Source organism: Neomonachus schauinslandi, chromosome 4, assembly GCF_002201575.2.
Source record: "Neomonachus schauinslandi chromosome 4, ASM220157v2, whole genome shotgun sequence".
Classification (NCBI taxonomy): domain Eukaryota; kingdom Metazoa; phylum Chordata; class Mammalia; order Carnivora; family Phocidae; genus Neomonachus; species Neomonachus schauinslandi.
In genome coordinates this window covers 19,313,358-19,332,039 of record NC_058406.1, presented here as the reverse complement: position 1 = coordinate 19,332,039, position 18,682 = coordinate 19,313,358, and the positions used below count along the sequence as shown (strand labels likewise).

Sequence of the window (18,682 nt, the reverse complement as noted above, 5' to 3'; positions counted from 1 at the left end):
TTGGGCAAATCCTCTCCTAACCTCATTTCTTCATCTGTAAAGTGGGGGTTGTGTCTACCTTGAAGAGTGGTTTTAAGGATTAGAGATAATATATGCAAAACCCTCTCTCGCATATTAGCAGCCTCTCACACAGAAACAGCAATTTCACAAGTTATTGTCTATTCTCTGCTGCAAGGAAGGTCCTATTCCTGCCTGGGGCACGGCCAATGGGTCACCTCCTTTGGCTTCCCGGGTCATTCTAAGGGTGCCATCCTCCCAACCCCCTCAACTATTTTTCCGAGTTTGGCTCCAGACTTGCCTCCTGTAGGGAGACCGGCCTGACTCTTCCAGCAAATGATCCTCCTAGGAACATGGTGAGAAACAGGTTCGGCTCTCTTAAACCACTTACTGCATTCTACCGAGTAGAATAGGTGTTATCCATAGGCCACTTCTTCTGTTAGAAAATAAAGCACGTGAAGGCTTGCCTGAGTGCTCGGGGCTCCTGGAACCAGCTCTGACACCAGGGAAGGGATCGTGCTCCCTGGCAGCACTTCTCATTCACTTGTGTATCTCCAGACAAACCATAAACTCCCAGAAGGCAGAGACCGTGTGGCGTTTCCTCTCTGGCACTTTGGGCGCCCTGTACATGTGAAATACTCAACTGACTGACCAGGTGGCCCTAGGAGGGCAGGGAGGAAGCTCCTGGTGAGGGGAAAATCCCCCCGGAGCCGGACCAAGGCCATCCTGACTGGATATGGAGCCTTGCCTCCAGAGCTCCTCCTGCCAAACCTATTCCACGTGTAAGAAACTACACTTTGCCGCTAGGTTGGCCTTCTATACCCTGATGACCCTTACCACATTCTACCTTGTAGTACAGTATTTGTGTACCTGTGTCCTACTCAGCCTGTAAACCTGGATTGCTCCGCCTTCCTCCCTTAAAGAGTATCTTACACATGCACAAGCACTTGACCCTCTCAGTGCAGCTACTTTTTATCTTTTGGAGACAGACATGGAAATTCAGAGTAGGGAAATGATTTGCTAGGGTCTCTCAGCAATCAAGGTTTACTGCATGAATAAAGATAACAAATGGAAATTCTGGAAAATCCCTCCCTAGGCTCCTGTATGAACCCAGGCATTCAAGGGCACTCTTCCGCTAGGGTGATGAGCTCACACGTGGAGCTATGAAGACTAGAAGGGTTTGAGAAGTCACTGTGAAGGCCTTCCATTTGCTGGAAGGGCTTCTTCCTGGCCTTGGGCAGAAGGAGGAACCCTGGGTTTTGTGTACAGAACCTTACTAGGGTATGATGTACAGGATATGGAGGATATGGTCTCAGCAATCCACATGCTTATGGGCCGATTAGGACACAGAGCTCAGAGAAGAGACATTGTCACTGATGATGATCAAGAAACAGTGACACCTCATGGACAGGCAGAATTTGAGCTGGGTTTTTAACCAACGGGGAGGATTTGGATAAAGGTGGGGTGTATGGGGGGAGGAGAATATCAGGCAGTGGGAATAACGGCAAAGACACACGGAATTGAAGAGCTTGACCAGGCCAGAGTGAGTCCTCTGCACAATGGGTGGCTTGAGGAAAAATGAGAAAATGAATGGCCAACTTGGTAGTTGGCTATTCACGGTCAGCTGCTCTTCTCTTACCACTGCTTGTGGACAAAGCCAAGTAGGTAAGTACTGGCAGGACAGAAACGAGGGGAGTACTCAGCCACAGAGGGAGGAAACATGGAGCTGCTTAAAGTCACTCTGTGAGGCTCAGGCTTCTTCTGATGGCATCCCCAGACTGAGTGCCGGGCAGGGAGGCTGCAGTCAAGGGAGGGCCTGGCCCCTAATTGCCAGGAATCAGATTCACTGTTAGGATGACAGAGCCAGGGGAGCTCCTAAAGACCATCTACCCAGCCTCCCCATTGTACAGATAAGGACACTGAGGCTGAGGTGGGGAGGGCCTAGGTCACAGCAGGCTGAAGTTCCACTGGTTTCTCCACTAAGGTAGCTTCTTGAGAGACCTATGGGAAATGTGTCTCTGGATAAGCTGTGCTTTGTAGAGGTGGCGTGGGGAACCAGTGCATATAAATGCCTGTCTATCCAGCCTCCGCGTGGTCTGGATCTACCTCCACATTTCAGATGTGTTTTAAGTCTTCTCAGGTATTCAGCCTCAGAAAATACAGGCTCAAGAAGTCCTAACAATCAATTTCTCTCTCCCTGACAATACTGTCTACTTTCCCTTTTAATGACTAATCAGGTGTGGGTATTAATAATTTCCTTAGAGACTTTTTATACAGACCTCATGCCATCTTGGTGCAAGGGCTCCATGGAGCTTGCTTTGAGAAATGGGGCTCTGCCCTATTCATCTAAACCTCTCCTGAGCATTAAGCCTCTCTGCTCTTGTTCTCTCCTCAGCAGAATTAGGGAGCAAGATGTAACAGCCCCTCCAGTACATAAATCCTCAAGTCCTCCGCTACACTGTCTGGGCCTGGAGAGAGGCTGCAGGCATTTGGTTACAAAACATTTATTAGCCAATGACAAGTCCACCCATAAGTCCCCATTTGCCGCAGTCAACGTGCCCAGGTGAGTAGCATGGGGGATGCATTTCTGATGGCTGCTTGAGACAGCTACCCCTGCCAGAAACACCACATACTGAAGCACCCCCAGGGTCTCCTGCCTAGGGAACTGTACTGGCACAGGATGAGAAGGGTGCTCTGAGCCTATGGCTTTTCTGGAGACAGGAGAACTCTGATGAAGAGCTCAGAGACACACACGGGAAAGGATACTGGCCATGATTCTCTGAAGATGAATTCTGTTTCAGCACTGCTCTCAGCACTTTTGCTGTATTAGCTTACTGTACCCTATCACAAACCTGTGAGGCAGGACTTTTTTTTTTTTTTTTTTAAGTAGGCGCCATGCCCAGTGCAGAGCCCAATGTGGGGCTTGAACTCACAACCCTGAGATTAAGACCTGGGCCGAAATCAAGAGTCAGACCCTGAGCCCACGGAGCCACCTAGGCGCCCCAGGCAGGCATTCTTATTGACACCACTCCTCTCATTTTACAGATGAGGAAAATGATACTCTGCAGGGTTAAGTCATTGCCAGTCAGTCCCAGAATGAGCAGGATTAGCAGGCAACGCCATGGTTCAGTCAGGAATGTAGGAGACAATAGTTCAAGCTTTTAACTTTTCCTAAGGAGAAGACAGCGACTACCTGAAGAAATAAAATAGAAATAAAACAGTCGGGCGCCTGGGTGGCTCAGTTGGTTAAGCGACTGCCTTCAGCTCAGGTCATGATCCTTGAGTCCCGGGATCGAGTCCCGCATCGGGCTCTCTGCTCGGCAGGGAGTCTGCTTCTCCCTCTGACCCTCCTCCCTCTCATGCTCTCTGTCCCTCATTCTCTCTCTCTCAAATAAATTAAAAAAAAAAAAAACAAAAAAAAAGAAATAAAACAGTCGACTGACCCAGCCTCACGTTTCATCTCTGACAAATGCATCAAAGGAAGTTTAGTGGGAACACGTATCCTCTGTGATACCATTCTTCCCGAAGAGATAGACCAAACACTTACTAGTCATCTCCGTCAGTGACCCCTCATGGACCTTCCATTCCTGCAGCTTGTTGCCACTGAGGCTCAGTGGCTCTGCATTGCCACCCACCCCTCCCCTGCTGATGTTCTGTCTTACTGCATGCTTTACCAGCAGCCCCTATTTTCTACAGCTAATGGGTGATCACCTGAACACTGCCAAGGTCCCTTCAGATACCAAGGTCTAGCCCCAACCTGTAGCTGAGTCCCTGCTTCCCTTAGCTTGCACCAGGGACGCTCATCCCAGTGAGTTACTCTAGGTCTAGAAGCTACCCCCCTGGCTTCCTGTAGGAACAGAGACACACTGTGCTGGGCTTAGAGATAGAGCAGCTCAGATTTTAACAATGGGAATTTGGGAAATGGGATGGGAACACAGACATGGAGGTTGGAAACTGAAGGGTAGGAAACTGAACAAGGAACCATGAAGTCTAGTTTGGTCATGAGACAGGGTACATAAAAGGGAGACACTGGAAAGACCAGCCCTCTGGTCTGAGGCCAGACTGGCGAGGATGTTGTTAATCTGGAATCTACTCTTAGTGCTTCTGCTGAGGTGCTGAGATTTCTAGAAACAGAGCTTTGAGGACTCCTGGGTAGATAAAGCCTGGCCAGGATCCCCAAGAGGTCCCCTGAAAAAAGGGTTCAGGACATCTCTGTTTTAACTTTGGTTTCCTTACTTTAAAAATGGTGGCAATAACCATGGTATTGACCTTCTAGCACTAGACAGAATCCATGTAAAGGATGCCTGACATGTGGTAAGAACTCGATAAATGTTTGCAATTAGGATTCCCAAGTACAAATTGGGACTCTTAATACTTGTCCTCAAACATGTCCCACCTCACCCCAGGAAACAGCAGAACCATCCTCCCAACCACCCAGGCCAAAACTTACACATCTGGATTACTAGTACCATTAATATTTGTACTCAATTTGTTTTATCCTCTGAGATCCATGAGGTTCAAAATTACATCATCAACATTACCACTAACAAAAACCTCTTAAATAATGGTTAAGTTTCCTTTCAGTTTGTATTACCCTTAGAATATATCTCACCAAAGATGTATAGTCAGAGAACTATATTGAGATAACGTGAATTCTTTTCTCTAGGGGTTATATTATTAATTTAGAGTTACTTTCATTTGTTTCTGTTTTTAACATTTGTTTTTCCCCATCTCGGTCCACTCAAACCTCCCCCTCCCTACAGCCACCACCTGACCCTGAGGCACATCCTTTCACCTGGACTACTGTAGGAGTTTGGTCCCTGACTCCCGCTTCCCTGAAAATCCTGGGTGATTGTTGCAAAATGTAAATCAGATCCTGTCATTCCTCTGATCAAAATTCTTCAGCCGTGTCACCATGGCCCATAAGGTCCTATATAACCAGAGGCCTGACTCCCACCCAGCCTCATCTCACACCCTTCTCCCTCCTGCATGATGGCCTCTTCATTTGTTCTTCCAAGACCCAGACTTGATGATCTCGGTGTCCTTACACTGCTGCTCCTGTTGCAGAGAGTGATTGTTTACCCCCAGATTTTCACACATCTGGCTGCTTCTCATCTTTTATATCATGGCTTAAAAACCACCTCCTCGGAAAGTCCTTCCTTGACTGCTCTATGCAGTACCTCTTGCTTTCTGCATTACTTTCTAGTATATCACTCTATTTTCTTCACTGCCTTATTACAGTCTGAAATTACCTTATATATTTGTTTACTTGTTTATTATCTATCCCAAGTAAGACTACAAGCTCCACGAAGGTAGGAATCTTATGCTTAGTGTAGCCTCTGACTCATACTTGGTACTCAATAAATGTTCATGCAATGAATGAAAGTTAAGTCCTCTGAAATTACTATAAAAGGCTTCTGAGCAGCCAAGTCAGAGATAAGAGTATATCCATACACAAAAGCTCATGCACCAACATCCTCTGGGCTTCAGAGCCAGTTTATCTCACTTTATAGACCTATTTCTAACAAGCTCGACTGACTGGTTTCCTTGCCTATAGCCGATTTAAAACAGTAAACAGGAAGAGGAGGAGAGGGATGCTGTCAAAATAAGCCATTGACGGTGGTAGAAAATGAGACGGAGGATGTACAAAAATACACACGAAATCCCAAAGCCAAGTATTTGGGGACCATCTAGCTTAGGGCAAACAGTCCCACCCTTCAAGGGCATCCCTGTCCAATGAAGGGCTTTAAGATGGCAGTGGCCATCATCATTATTAGCGAGTGCCTGGTATATACTAGGTGGCAATGATTATGTACAATACACATTTCGGAAAGTTTTCCATCAAAAAAGGATAGAGGGCGCCTGGGTGGCTCAGTCGGTTAAGCGACTGCCTTCGGCTCAGGTCATGATCCCAGGGTCCTGGGATCGAGTCCCACATCGGGCTCCCTGCTCCGCGGGGAGCCTGCTTCTCCCTCTCCCACTCCCCCTGCTTGTGTTCCCTCTCTCGCTGTGTCTCTCTCTGTCAAATAAATAAATAAAATCTTAAAAAAAAAAAAAAGGATAGTAAAAAATTTTGGTTCTTAAAGGAGCTTTGATCATGTGGAAAAATCTGATATTCATTCCTCACTGATGGTGGATAATTGAGACTCTGTTTTTCCTTTCACTTGAACAGAACTTCCTCTTTTAAAAATTCTTCATATTCTAATGACCAAGCACATGACCAAAGCTTCATGATTTGATTGACTTATACCAGGAGTTCTGGATGTGGGATTCATGGACAGATTCCAGGGGTTATGTAAACCCCCGGTAGTAGTCTAAGTGTTTCAGTGATGAGTACAATTCTATGCAAAATGCCATATGTTAGAATGATCTGTGCAATTTTTCTAGGGAGATGGTCTACGGTTTTTCATCAGATTCTCCAAAGAGATTAAGAAGCCCTGACTTAAATCATTATTTCCTCCTGGCCATTTTCTTTCTAGACTCAAAAAACAGCAGCAGCTTTGGGTTTAAAAGTCTGTGGCCTGGAGACAGTGACTCTGTCCCTGTTTCCAGATTTGGAAAATGAAGACACTAAACCTGTGGGATTGTTGGAAGGGTTAAGAAAACTTACTTGAAAACATCTAATGTACTAACCACCACACAAACTACCATTATTATTAAGAATTCTAATCAGATGCAGGTGACTCTGCCTCCTATTAAAACCTGTTTCAAGATGTGGTGATCAAAACTGAAAGAACTTCAAATGTTGGCAGAACATATTTTATATAATAGAAAGCGCTACTTTGTTCTTAATCCCTTCTGGAAGAGGCTTGACTTTTGTATACTTCCATTTCTACAATCTTTTATTAGTTTAATACCGTCAGGGAATGGCCAATCTCTCTGAGAAGTCTTTCCTGTGTTTCTGAGGCAAAGAGATTAAAGACATGTAACTTGAATCCTAGTTCTGTCTCTTATTGGTTATGTGTCCTTAACAAAAGAATTTCGATGTATTCACTTGCACAAGTGGGGCTGATAATACCCAGGTCATTGGGATCTTGGGAGCATTAAATGATATAGTACCTATAAAATGTTCACAGTCCCTGACACATAGTAAACAAGTAGTAGCTACTATCATCATTAACATGCTTATTAGCAAGTGCCTCGTGTAAGTAGCAGGTGGTCAATCGATGCTAACCTTTTCTTCCATCACATCCAGTCAGACCAGCCCTGAACTCTTTCTTACCTGGAGCGTGCTATGGTTCATCTGGTACTGCAGGATGGCCTCACAGAGGTTCCAAAATGTGTATTCTGGCCACAGAACGGGTTGGAACACCAAGCAGGAGTGGGAAGTCTGGGAAAGCGGGGGAAGGAAGACAGGATAGTTTAGCAGCATGTTGCTGGAACATATTCCTGGTCAGGCTTCCAAAGAAGGAGCATGATGAGCATAACCCAGGGGCCCAGAGATGAAGAGAGCCCGGGCACCTCAAGCTGGAGCTACCATCGCTGCCAGTCCTGAAGTCCCTCGCTCATGGGGAGGGGTCATCTGAGGCACCTGAGTGTAGCAAGGCAGAACTATAGCAAGACTAGATCAACATTCCCACCAGGATTTTTCTAAGAGCCAATTTTAGGACTATGAAATAACATCTGGATTATGTTATCGGGTCTTGGCCCTCAGAGGTCATCTGGGAGACATGTTGTCTGATAAAAGTCAACAGTGAACAAATGGTAGCTGGGGCTGTTATTTTTAAGTAGCAGAGTAGGACACGTGGTGAAGAGCATGGGCTCTGGGGCCAGACTACCTGGCTTCGGATCCTGGGTCCACTATTTACCATCCATGTGACATGAAGCAAGTTACTTAACCTCTCTGGGCCTCAGTCTCCTCAACTGTAAAACTGGGGAATAAGAATACCTGGTTTTTAAGGTACAATGAAAATTAAACAAGATAATGTACACAAAGCAGTCAGACTACAGAGCTGGGTGAACCCTAATAATAATCACTGGTGTAAGAATTCCTTTTGGAACATTCTTGACAGCCACCGCTTGATACCTTTAGTAGTGAGGAGTTCAGTGCCTCAAGAGGGCTGACTTTAGTTGTCAGACAGCTTGTTCTGCTAAACCAATGTCACCTTCCCTGGTACTTCTACCAAAGTCTCAAGTCTTTTCTCTGGAACAGGTCTGTTTCTTCCTCAAAGTGACATTCTTTCAAATATTTGAAGTCAAGATTAGAACTGTTATTTGTCCCCAAGGTTGTCATGTCTTGCTCAGTTTACCTTTGCCAAAAAACCATACATTTTAAGGCAGCAGGGATTATTTCTGACTTGGTGATTGCCATATTCCCAGCACACGAAGGAGGAATTCAGTATTTTTTTTCTAAGGGAATAAACTCACACCATGCCTCCCTTTTCCAGACCACTATCCTTCACTCATTCCTTACATGCCGTGAGTTCCAGATTCCTTGCTATCCAGGTTGGCTGCTTCTGGTAAGTCCTCTAGTTTACCAATGCAGTCTTTTAAAACTCAGTGCCCAGAAGTAAACTTTCCAGACATGATCTGACCAGCACAGAAGACCACCGAACCATAAGCTGCACATTATTTCTTTCAATATAGCCAAAGACCAAAAGTATCTTCAGTAGCTAAATCTTTTAAGACTATGGTCTATTAAAATTTCTGGAACTTGCTTCAAAGCTGAGTCCCTCCAACCTCTCCTTGAACAGTCATGTGCTACTTAGGGGCCAAGTTGACAGATGATGGAGATTTTCAAGCAAAGGCAAACTGATTTGGCTCTGAGCTTTTGGGGGACCATTTACACAGGGGTGACTGAGCTTAGAGGCAGCAGCAGGCCCCTAAGAAAGAGTCTGCATATAGTTTCTACCCCTTGTGGACTGTGCTTGCATAGACACAGCTGCTTCATCTGAAGGAGACAGACCTATAACTGCAAGGCAAGGTTCTAGCCCAGAGGGGCTAGAGTACCTGGCAGATTACCAGGGCAGCTGCTTATGCTCAAGAACACAAGGCAGAAGTCCAATGCTTTGAACAGGGGCACAAGTGAAGTTTTCACCACAGCTGGATAGCCTTGATTTTCCTCTAGGCACTTCAGAGAACAAGAACCACACAGGCTGGCAAAGCCAGGGACAGAAGAAGAAGGACAGCAAATGTTACCAGGCACAGCCTGGATACATTTCTCCAGATTCCCCCTGCCACCCCAGTTCTCTGGTACCAGCATGGCTACGAGTGGGGATGAGCCCTACTAAATCCATCCTGTGGGTACAATCATAGTCTTCAGGCTGACACAAACACAACAGTGGTTGCAAACAACTTACCTGCCAGAGCAAGAAGTCGCTGAGCCTCACTTCCCCGGAAGTCCGTATCAAGATGTCAGGATTCGGAGAGTGGTTGGTATAGAGGCACTTATCGAGCAGAGACTCAGAGACATCACTAAGGCGAGTGGGGAAGAGACAAAGGTAAGCACACATCTTTTTTTCAGATGAACTCATACGTAAGGCTTCCCAGTTTATAGAACACCATTAGCCAATACAGGCGGAGGCCCTTAACATTCAAATAAATGTATGATTTTAGTCCTCACAACTACATAAAGTATTTCGATCCTCATTTTATACATAAGGAAACTGAGGCTCAGAGAAGATAAATAACTTGCCCAAAGTCATTTCACTGCAGGCCTAAAACGAGATGCACCCACTAGAATGTGTCCTTCACTTGAAACATCTTGTTTTTTAAAATGCATACATCTGGGTGCCTGGGTGGCTCAGTCAGTTAAGAGTCTAACTTCAACTCAGGTCATGATCTCAGGGTCCTCCAATGGAGTCCTGAGTCAGGCTCTGCACTCAGCGAGGAGTCTGCTTCTTCCACTCCCTCTCCCTCTGCCCCTCCCCTGCTCATCTGCATACACACACACTCACTTTCTCAAATAAATAAATAAAATCTTTAAAAAATAAAAATAAAGTAAACCCTGCAATTTGATACAACACTAATGCAACTATTTTTAATAAAGATAAATCTAAATGCACTGATTGGGGAAGATCAGAGCTAAAATTAATTGAAAAAAAAATAAGATTCGGAAAATATACAGTGCAGGGGTGCCTGGGTGGCTCAGTCATTTAAGCGTCGGACTCTTGATTTTGGCTCAGGTCATGATCTCAGGGTCATGAGATCAAGTCCTGTTTTGGGCTCCACAATGGGCATGGTTAAGTCTGCTTAAGATTCTCTCTCACCTTCTTCCTCTGCTCCCCTACCCCTCTTAAAAAGAAAAAAGAAAAGGAAAAAGAAAATATAGACTGCAGGGGCGCCTGGGTGGCTCAATCAGTTAAGCACCTGCCTTCGGCTCAGGTCATGATCCCAGAGTCCTGGGATCGAGCCCTGCATTGGGCTCTCTACTAAGTGGGGAGTCTGCTTCTCCCTCTGCCCTCCCCCCATGTGCGCTCTCTCTCTCTCTCTCTCTCGAAAATAAATAAAAATTTTAAAAATAAAAAAAAATAAAGAACAAAGTTTAGAAAGATATACATCATACTCTTACTGATGATTACTTCTGGAAGGCTGGATAAGAAGGAAAGACTAGGGGCGCCTGGGTGGCTCGGTCGTTAAGCGTCTGCCTTGGGCTCAGGTCGTGATCCCAGGGTCCTGGGATCAAGCCCCGCATTGGGCTCCCTGCTCGGCGGGAAGCCTGCTTCTCCCTCTGCCACTCCCCCTGCTTGTGTTCCCTCTCTCGCTGTGTCTCTCTCTTCAAATAAATAAATAAAATCTTTAAAAAAAAAAAAAAGGAAAGACTATCTCTTTTTTACTTTATGTACTTCTGTTATTGTTTGAATGTATTATAAAGAACATCTTTTAGGAGCGCCTGGGTGGCTCAGTCAGTTAAACATCTGCCTTTGACTCGGGTCGTGATCCCAGGGTCCTGGGATAGAGTCCCGCATCAGGCTTTCTGCTCTGCGGGGAGCCTGCTTCTCCCTCTGCCTCTCTCTCTCTGTTTCTCATGAATAAATAAATAAAATATTTTTTAAAAAAGAACATTTTCAAAAAAGATTTGTTATTTGAGAGACAGGGAGTGAGAGCGCGTGTGTGTGCAGGGTGGGGAGGGACAGCAGGAAAGGGGGAGACTCCCTGGTGAGCGCAGAGCCTGACCCGGGGCCACGACCCCAAGATCATGACCTGAGCCGAAATCAAGAGTCAGCTGCTTAACCGACTAAGCTATCCAGGTGCCCCTAAAGAACATTTTTAAAAACTTTTAAGTCATATGGACCATGAAACACTGCAAAAAATCCGTATTACTTAGGATTTAAAAAAAGAGCAAAATAATCAGCCCTCCCACGTCGGTTAGGAGCTACTTTCCCAAGCAGACGGACATTTAGAAAGGAGATGGGATGGAGGAAGAATGGGGACTGCCATCATTTATCTGAAGTAAAACACTCCTGTTCATGGAAAGAAGGTATTTGAAAGGCTGGTTGTCTGTTGGTTCTAAGAACACTGTTTACCTGTCCTACCAAGCACCAAGAGGCAGAATTTGGAATCTCCAAGTGGTAAGACTTGCATCTTGGGAGGGGTCTAGAAGATAAAATTTCTTGGTGGGAAGATTCTTCCAGGAGCACAGTTAAAAAAGCAGAGAGATCTGGGCTGTCTATTTTTTTTTTTTTTTTTAAAGATTTTATTTATTCATTTATTTGAGAGAGAGAGAGAGAGCACACGAGAGGGGGGAGGGTCAGAGGGAGAAGCAGACTCCCTGCCGAGCAGGGAGCCCGATGCGGGACTCGATCCCGGGACTCCAGGATCATGACCCGAGCCGAAGGCAGTCGCTTAACCAACTGAGCCACCCAGGCGCCCTATTTTTTTTTTTTTTTTTTTTTAAGATTTATTTATTTATTTGAGAGAGGAAGAGAGAGAAGCAGACTCCCTGCTGAGTGCAGAACCCAACTTGGGGCTAAATCTCACAACCCTGAGATCATGATCTGAGCCTAAATTGAGAGTTGGACACTCAACTGACTGAGCCACCTAGGCACCTCTGGGTTGAGTGTTTAAAATGAGACTACATTTACCAACTGTGTGCCTTTGGGTCCTCTTTTTACAAATCACAGAGGGAGTTAAATTTTTTGTACCATCACATGGGAAATAATATTCACTTATGAACTGCAAGAGGAAGGGCTCTAATTCAGATTTCCCTGAAAATCTGAGAGTCTTGTCTTTGCAGCATGGTCTTAATTCTCTAAGAAATCTGAGACCCTGTATAATCAATATAATTTCTCAGCTCTCTTATCTTTGAAAATGGGCACATCTGTCCTATCTACTTATAGGTTACTGTGAGGGTCAAATCAACTGAAGTAACAGCGGTGCCTAGGTGGCTCAGTTGATTAAGCATCCAAATCTTGATTTCGGCTTAGCTCATGATCTCAGGGTTGTGAGTTTGGCCCTGTGTCAGGCTCCATGCTGAGCGTGGAGCCTGCTTAAGATCTCTCTCTCCCTCTGCCCCCACCCCCTAAAAAAACAAAAACAAAAACTAAGTAACAGATTTGAGTGTACCTTAGGAACTAACTATAAAGGATTATGTAAATAAAGAAAAAGAAATGTTATTTCCAATCCCACCACTTTGCTGTGTGACTTCAGATCCCCACTTAATCTGAGTTTCAAATGTGTCTGCCAAAAGGTTTTTTCCACCTACTTCAGGCAGTAGGCAGAATTCTTATCGAAAATGAGGTCACTCTAGAGGGGTGGGAGGAGATAAAATTGACAAAATGAAAATAGAACATCTGTGCTATGGCTAACACAAACCCATCATTACATAGCATTAGCTGTCGACATGAAGACTTCTAAGAAATACTCTTTTTTCTTTTCTTTTAAGTAATCCCTATACCCAATGTGGGGCTGGAACCCACAACCCCAAGATGAAGAGTCTCATGCTCTACCGACTCAGCCAGCCAGGTGCCCCAAGAAGTGATTTCTATTAAATAAAAGTAAAATACCAACTTTCACTATAAAATTAGAGTAGTTTACTACTCTATTTGGCAAGAATGAGGTGAAACGGACACATCCAGACCCAGATCCTGAGGTAATCCAAAATGCTGACAAGAGTTAAGTTTATAGACTTCATTGTAGCATCATTTGTAATAACAAGAAATTAGAAACAGCCTACATAAACAACAACTTGAATGATTAAGTCAATTAAAGCAAGATATATTCTGCAGCCATTAGAAATAACGATATGACAAATTATTAAAAACACAAGGCACGGAAAAGTGCTCGTATTACATCATCAAGTGAACAAAAGCATGATTCAGGTGGTAAAGTGTTCACAGTGTGATTTCTTTTGTTATAAATACTTATGTCATTATTGGATTTGTGTTTTAAAAAGATGACTCTGGCTGAACTTTGAACCACAACTGATCACTACTTTCGTCAGCACCAGCTTGTGCCCTGCACATCCATTAGTCTGGTACCCAGCACCATGGGTGACTTATGTGTGTACATGAACCAGACTATGAGCTGCCTGAGGGCAAGCCTCATGACACATTCAGTTCTGTATTCTTGCTCTTCTAGCATGGCACCTTCTTGGGACAGAGAAAGACTTGATACACGTTTGAACAAATGAGTGAATGAATCACTGAAAACAGATCTCAAAAACAGAGACATGTTGGTTTTCTGAATGTGAGGAGCTTATAGGCTAAAAAAGTTTTTGACAATGTACTTGCAAACAACCTAGAACCCAAACACAGGTAATAGATAATGTCACAACTTGATGGGAAAAATCAACTCAGTTGATTAAACTCACACACACATATTTAAGCAAACAGGAAGACCTAGAAAGACATACTTAAAGTCGAAGTGTTACCAGGAGTGTTGCAGATCCTGAAGATCTAAATTTTCATCTTTATATATCCAGTAGTTTGCAAATCCTCTCTGATGAACATGTATGACCTTTATAAAAGTATGTGCATACTGGGGCTCTGATTAGCCCAGTCCGAGCAGAACACCAACCTTTCTAAGTTTGCAGCCTCCTTACACTGGTGACCCTGCCCCGCCCACGCCATATCTATCCGCTTGACTAATCCCACGTAGGTAAGTTCCTAAGCCATGCAAGGCAAAGAAAATGAATATGGGAGGGCGCCTGGGTGGCTCAGTTGGTTAAGCGACTGCCTTCGGCTCAGGTCATGATCCTGGAGTCCCTGGATCGAGTCCCACATCGGGCTCCTTGCTCGGCAGGGAGTCTGCTTCTCCCTCTGACCCTCCCCCTCTCATGCTCTCTCTCTCTCTCATTCTCTCTCTCAAATAAAATAAATAAAAAATGTTTAAAAAAAAAAAAAAAGAAAATGAATATGGGAAAACTTCCTGGGCAAGAAGGAGAAGATAAAGGTCAGTGATTGTCGCTGTGGTATGAGTACCAAGAACACTGAACTAAGAGACAAGATCAGAGTTCTAGTCCTAGGCATGAACACACACATATCTAATGGCTAAAAGCTTTCTTTGTTTTCCACATAAACATTTATCTCTTTAAATGAAACATTAACTGGAAAGCACAATAATACTGTGAACAACTATGAAATCACCCCACAAGCCAAGAATCAGAAAATCGTAATAACCTGCATCTACTCATATAACCCTCTTCCTCTTCCGTCTCTCATCTTCCTGCCTGCCCCCCACCGACTTAACCAGCATCTTAATTTCTTCCCCAAGAGTTCATTTTCAATCCACAGCTTAACTGACCTCTCTACAGCATTCGACACCGTTGCTCCCACCAATGCCTGCATCCTCCCACCGTGCGCCAGCAAATTCCCTCTTCTCTTGGCTTCCGTAATACTGACTTGCCCAGCTTTCTTCCTGCCTTTCTGGTTGTTCATCCTCTTTTTTCCTTAAGGCTCCTTCTCTTCTACCCAGGCAGCAGAACTCAGAGTTTCTCAAAACTCTCCCCCACTCACTCTAGACTCTCCTCGATGTCCTCAGGCCCTCTTTGCTTTGGTTACCAACTACTCAGATGACCTCCATGCCATTATGTCCAGTCCCCACCTCTCCTCACAAACTGTCAACCTGCCATCTATGCTCAACATCTACGGTATATCCCAAATCAAACTGCTGACCTTTCTCCTCAAACTGGACCCTCCCTCAGGGCTCCCCGGCACAGGGAGGGGCACTGCTATGCACTGTTTCGGAAGTCAAAAACGCTGGAGTCACTCATAACACATCTTTTTCCCAGACTTGGCCCATGAAGGCCCCTCGATTTTATCTACTTCCTAACACTTGATGCAGTCTATTTGACCTCTTCTTCCTCCACCACCACCACCACGCAAGCTCCATTCTGGGTAATCTCTACCTGAATTATCCCAACAGCCTTTCTGTAACTGACAAGCTCCTCACACTACTACTGCCTCTTTCCCCAGTTACTGCTTTGTCTTCCTTCTCTGGCCACTGATCATTTCCTTGGCAAAGCCTTCCCTACCAGGTCTACTCCTCTTACTATAAATTCTTGTTGTATCATGCACCGATGTTTTTATAGCATTTGATCACCATTATAATGGTATGTCAATGTGTATAATATTGATTATTGTCTGTTTCCTTTACCAGAGCTCCCTGAGTGCAGGAAATATGTACTTTTTTTTACCACTGTACCCTCTCTGTACAACAATGTGCTTGGCCTTTATGTGGCACTTTTAAAATGTTTGTTGAGTGAATAAATGACTGACTGAATGAACAATGTGGCACAGAACAATCACCCGGCTGTTGGAGAGGAAAAGGACTTTAAAATAGCCTTAAAAACTGTCTCCTTTTCTGCTTATCTAATCCCATTCTCACTGAGCAACTTTCTGATTTTTAACTTAGTTTCCCAGGTAAATCAAATTATACCCAAGAAAGGAATCAGACAATTTCCTGAGTCCCAAGGTCCTAGATGACAGAGGGAAAGGACAGGCACTCTGGAATCAGACAGCTCTTGAGATGAGTATGAGTCTGCTCTGGCACTCACTAGCAGGATGGCCTGGGGAAAGCCACTCTAATGCTCAGCTCAGCTTTCTCGTCTATAAAATGGAGAAAACACTGGAACCTCTCATACATGAGATCAATGACTGAGTAAAATACAGAACATAACACATCACCTGGGTTATTTTTAATGTTATTTTACTCTTGCTATTATTAGTTTATTAATATTATTACCAAATGTTACACGAACAATAACATGAAGGGACTGAGAGGCTAAGTCTCTACCACTCTAATAGTTCGGATTCCACATGCTGCTTGTGGTGAACAATTTTCTTTTTGAAAAATACCTGAATCTTGCATGAAACCATAACATGAGAGACCTAAAGGACTATACCAGCAACAAGCTGCATTCCTAAAAAACTATTCGAGGAAAAACACTGCCAAAGGACCAGGGGACATCTTTTTTTTAAAGATTTTATTTACTTATTTATTTTTTAAAAGATTTTACTTTTAAAGTAATCTCTACACCCAATGTGGGGCTTGAACTTACGACCCCGAGTATCAAGAGTCACATGCTCCACAGACTGAGAGCCAGGTTCCCCATGGACATCTTTTTTTTTTTTTTTAAGATTTTATTTATTTGAGAGAGAGAGCACGCAGAGGGAGTGAGCAGAGGGAGAGAGGGAGAAGCAGACTCTCTGCTGAGCATGGAGCCCGACATGGGGCTCGATCCCAGGACCCCGAGATCACGACCTAAGACAAAGACACTCAACTGACTGAGCCACCCAGGCGCACCAGAGGGCATCTTTTTAAAAACAAATTTTGAGCCATCTGGGTGGCTCAGTCAGTTGGACGTCTCCCTTCGGCTCAGGTCATGATCTCATGCGCAGTCCTGGGACCAGGCCCCACGTCCGGCTTCCTGCTCAGTGGAGGGTCTGTTTCTCCCTCTCCCTCTGCCCCTCCCCCCTGCTCATTCTCTCTCTGTCTCAAATAAATAAATTTGAAAAATCTTAAAAAAAAAAAATTTCAATTCCAAAGGCACCTAGCTGGCTCAGTCAGGGAGCATGTGACTCTTGATCTCAGGGTCATGAGTTCGAGCCCGTTAGGTGTAGAGATTACTTAAAAATAAGATCTTGGGGCACCTGGGTGGCTCAGTTGGTTGAGCGTCCGCCTTCAGCTTAGGTCATGATCTCCAGGTCCTGGGATCGAGCCCAATGTCAGGCTCCCTGCTCGGCGGGGAGTCCGCTTCTCCCTCTCTCTCTGCCTCTCCCCCTGCTTGTGCTCTGTCTCTTTCTCAAATGAATGAATAAAATCTTTAAAAAAATAATAATAAAATCTTAAAAAAATTAATTCCAATATAGTTAACATACAGTGTTATATTAGTTTCAGGTGTAAGGACATCATTTTTTAGTGAATGCCACAGCCTTGTTACTTGCTACACCATTTTTCTGGGGCTTCTTGGGGTGTGGTGAACACAGAAATTCTGAAGCAGGCTTCGATAAGCCTATCCTAAGCTCTGTGTGGGGAGGGTCACGCCCCTAAATCTGTCTACATGCATCACTGAGTTGACTTCTGGCCCAAGGACATGGTTTAAGAGGGCACGCCTGGTTTCCCTATCGGTTACCATGCTAAACAAGCAGGGATACCTGGGATCCAGCAGGCCTTGCTCCACTCCCCAGGCCATCTCTCTCACAGCATTACTGATCTCGTGACGGGATGTGTAAGCAAAGCAGACATTTAGGAAACACCTGAGAAAGGAAGAAGAGAATAATTTACTAGAGAACAGGGACTAAGGACTAGCGTCACTGCCTACAGAGTACTGCTTCCCCAGAAGAACACACACATACCAAATGTGAATCGTGGCTATTTCTGAAAGGTGAGATTATGAATTCTTTGTGTTTTCTAACTTTTCTTAGAATAAACATGTTACTAGTTTTGTAATAAGACAAACACTAAATGACCCTTTTACTCCCTAACCCTCTCTCCTTCTACTGCCAACCAGCTTTCAGAGGATGTGGATCCACTGTGATATTAGCACAAGCAAAGTAGAATAGGGAGGAAATTTGATGCAGTCCAGTCCACTGCCAAACACATATCATACTCCAAAGGCACACATACTGAAGTTTGGATTACTGACCTCTGCCTCCGCACCTGTAGGACCCCCCCAATGTCAACCTCTCCATGGGTAAAGGAGTGGGACAGAGAAAGATTTTCTTGAAGGATCTGTCTTCAGAGACAGAAATATACTGTAGACAGAGACAGAATATATTATAATGTGGGGTATCAGGCAGGTCCTGGAAGGAAAACTCTGATCCAGAGCTCAAGGCCATATCCACAGCTTACCCACCTTATAACACTCATTTTCACCCTAGCCCCTGTCAAGTAAAATAATAATAATGGGGGCGCCTGGGTGGCTCAGTCGTTAAGCGCCTGCCTTCGGCTCAGGTCATGATCCCAGGTTCCTGGGATCGAGCCCCACATCGGGCTCCCTGCTCGGTGGGAAGCCTGCTTCTCCCTCTCCCGCTCCCCCTGCTTGTGTTCCCTCTCTCGCTGTGTCTCTGTCAAATAAATAAAATCTTAAAAAAAAAAAATAATAATAATGATGACGATTATATATATGTGCATATGTAAATATATGTATATGCATGTATCGTGGGGGGCAGGCGCATGAAGGAGGAAAAGGATAAAAAACCGTATGTGTGAGTTCACACACATTTGACAAGGTATTAAGAACCATCGCTGGTCTGCCCTGCAGACTGAGGAGGTCTCTAAGCATCCCAAACCGCTCCTGGCCTCT

General features: G+C 44.6%; 1 protein-coding gene across 3 annotated transcripts in view; it reads right to left on the bottom strand.

Moving 5' to 3' along the window:
* The window catches only part of DHDDS (dehydrodolichyl diphosphate synthase subunit), a 30,482-nt gene that overhangs the window by 2,651 nt on the left and 9,149 nt on the right, over positions 1–18,682 (bottom strand). For all 3 annotated transcript variants that reach the window (XM_021683589.1, XM_021683591.1, XM_021683590.1), the window contains exons 6-8: positions 17,532–17,633; positions 9,297–9,411; positions 7,220–7,327 (exon numbers count right to left, since the gene is read on the bottom strand). In XM_021683589.1, coding sequence (XP_021539264.1) covers positions 7,220–7,327; positions 9,297–9,411; positions 17,532–17,633 — 325 coding nt within the window. The remainder of the gene's footprint in view (positions 1–7,219; positions 7,328–9,296; positions 9,412–17,531; positions 17,634–18,682) is intronic.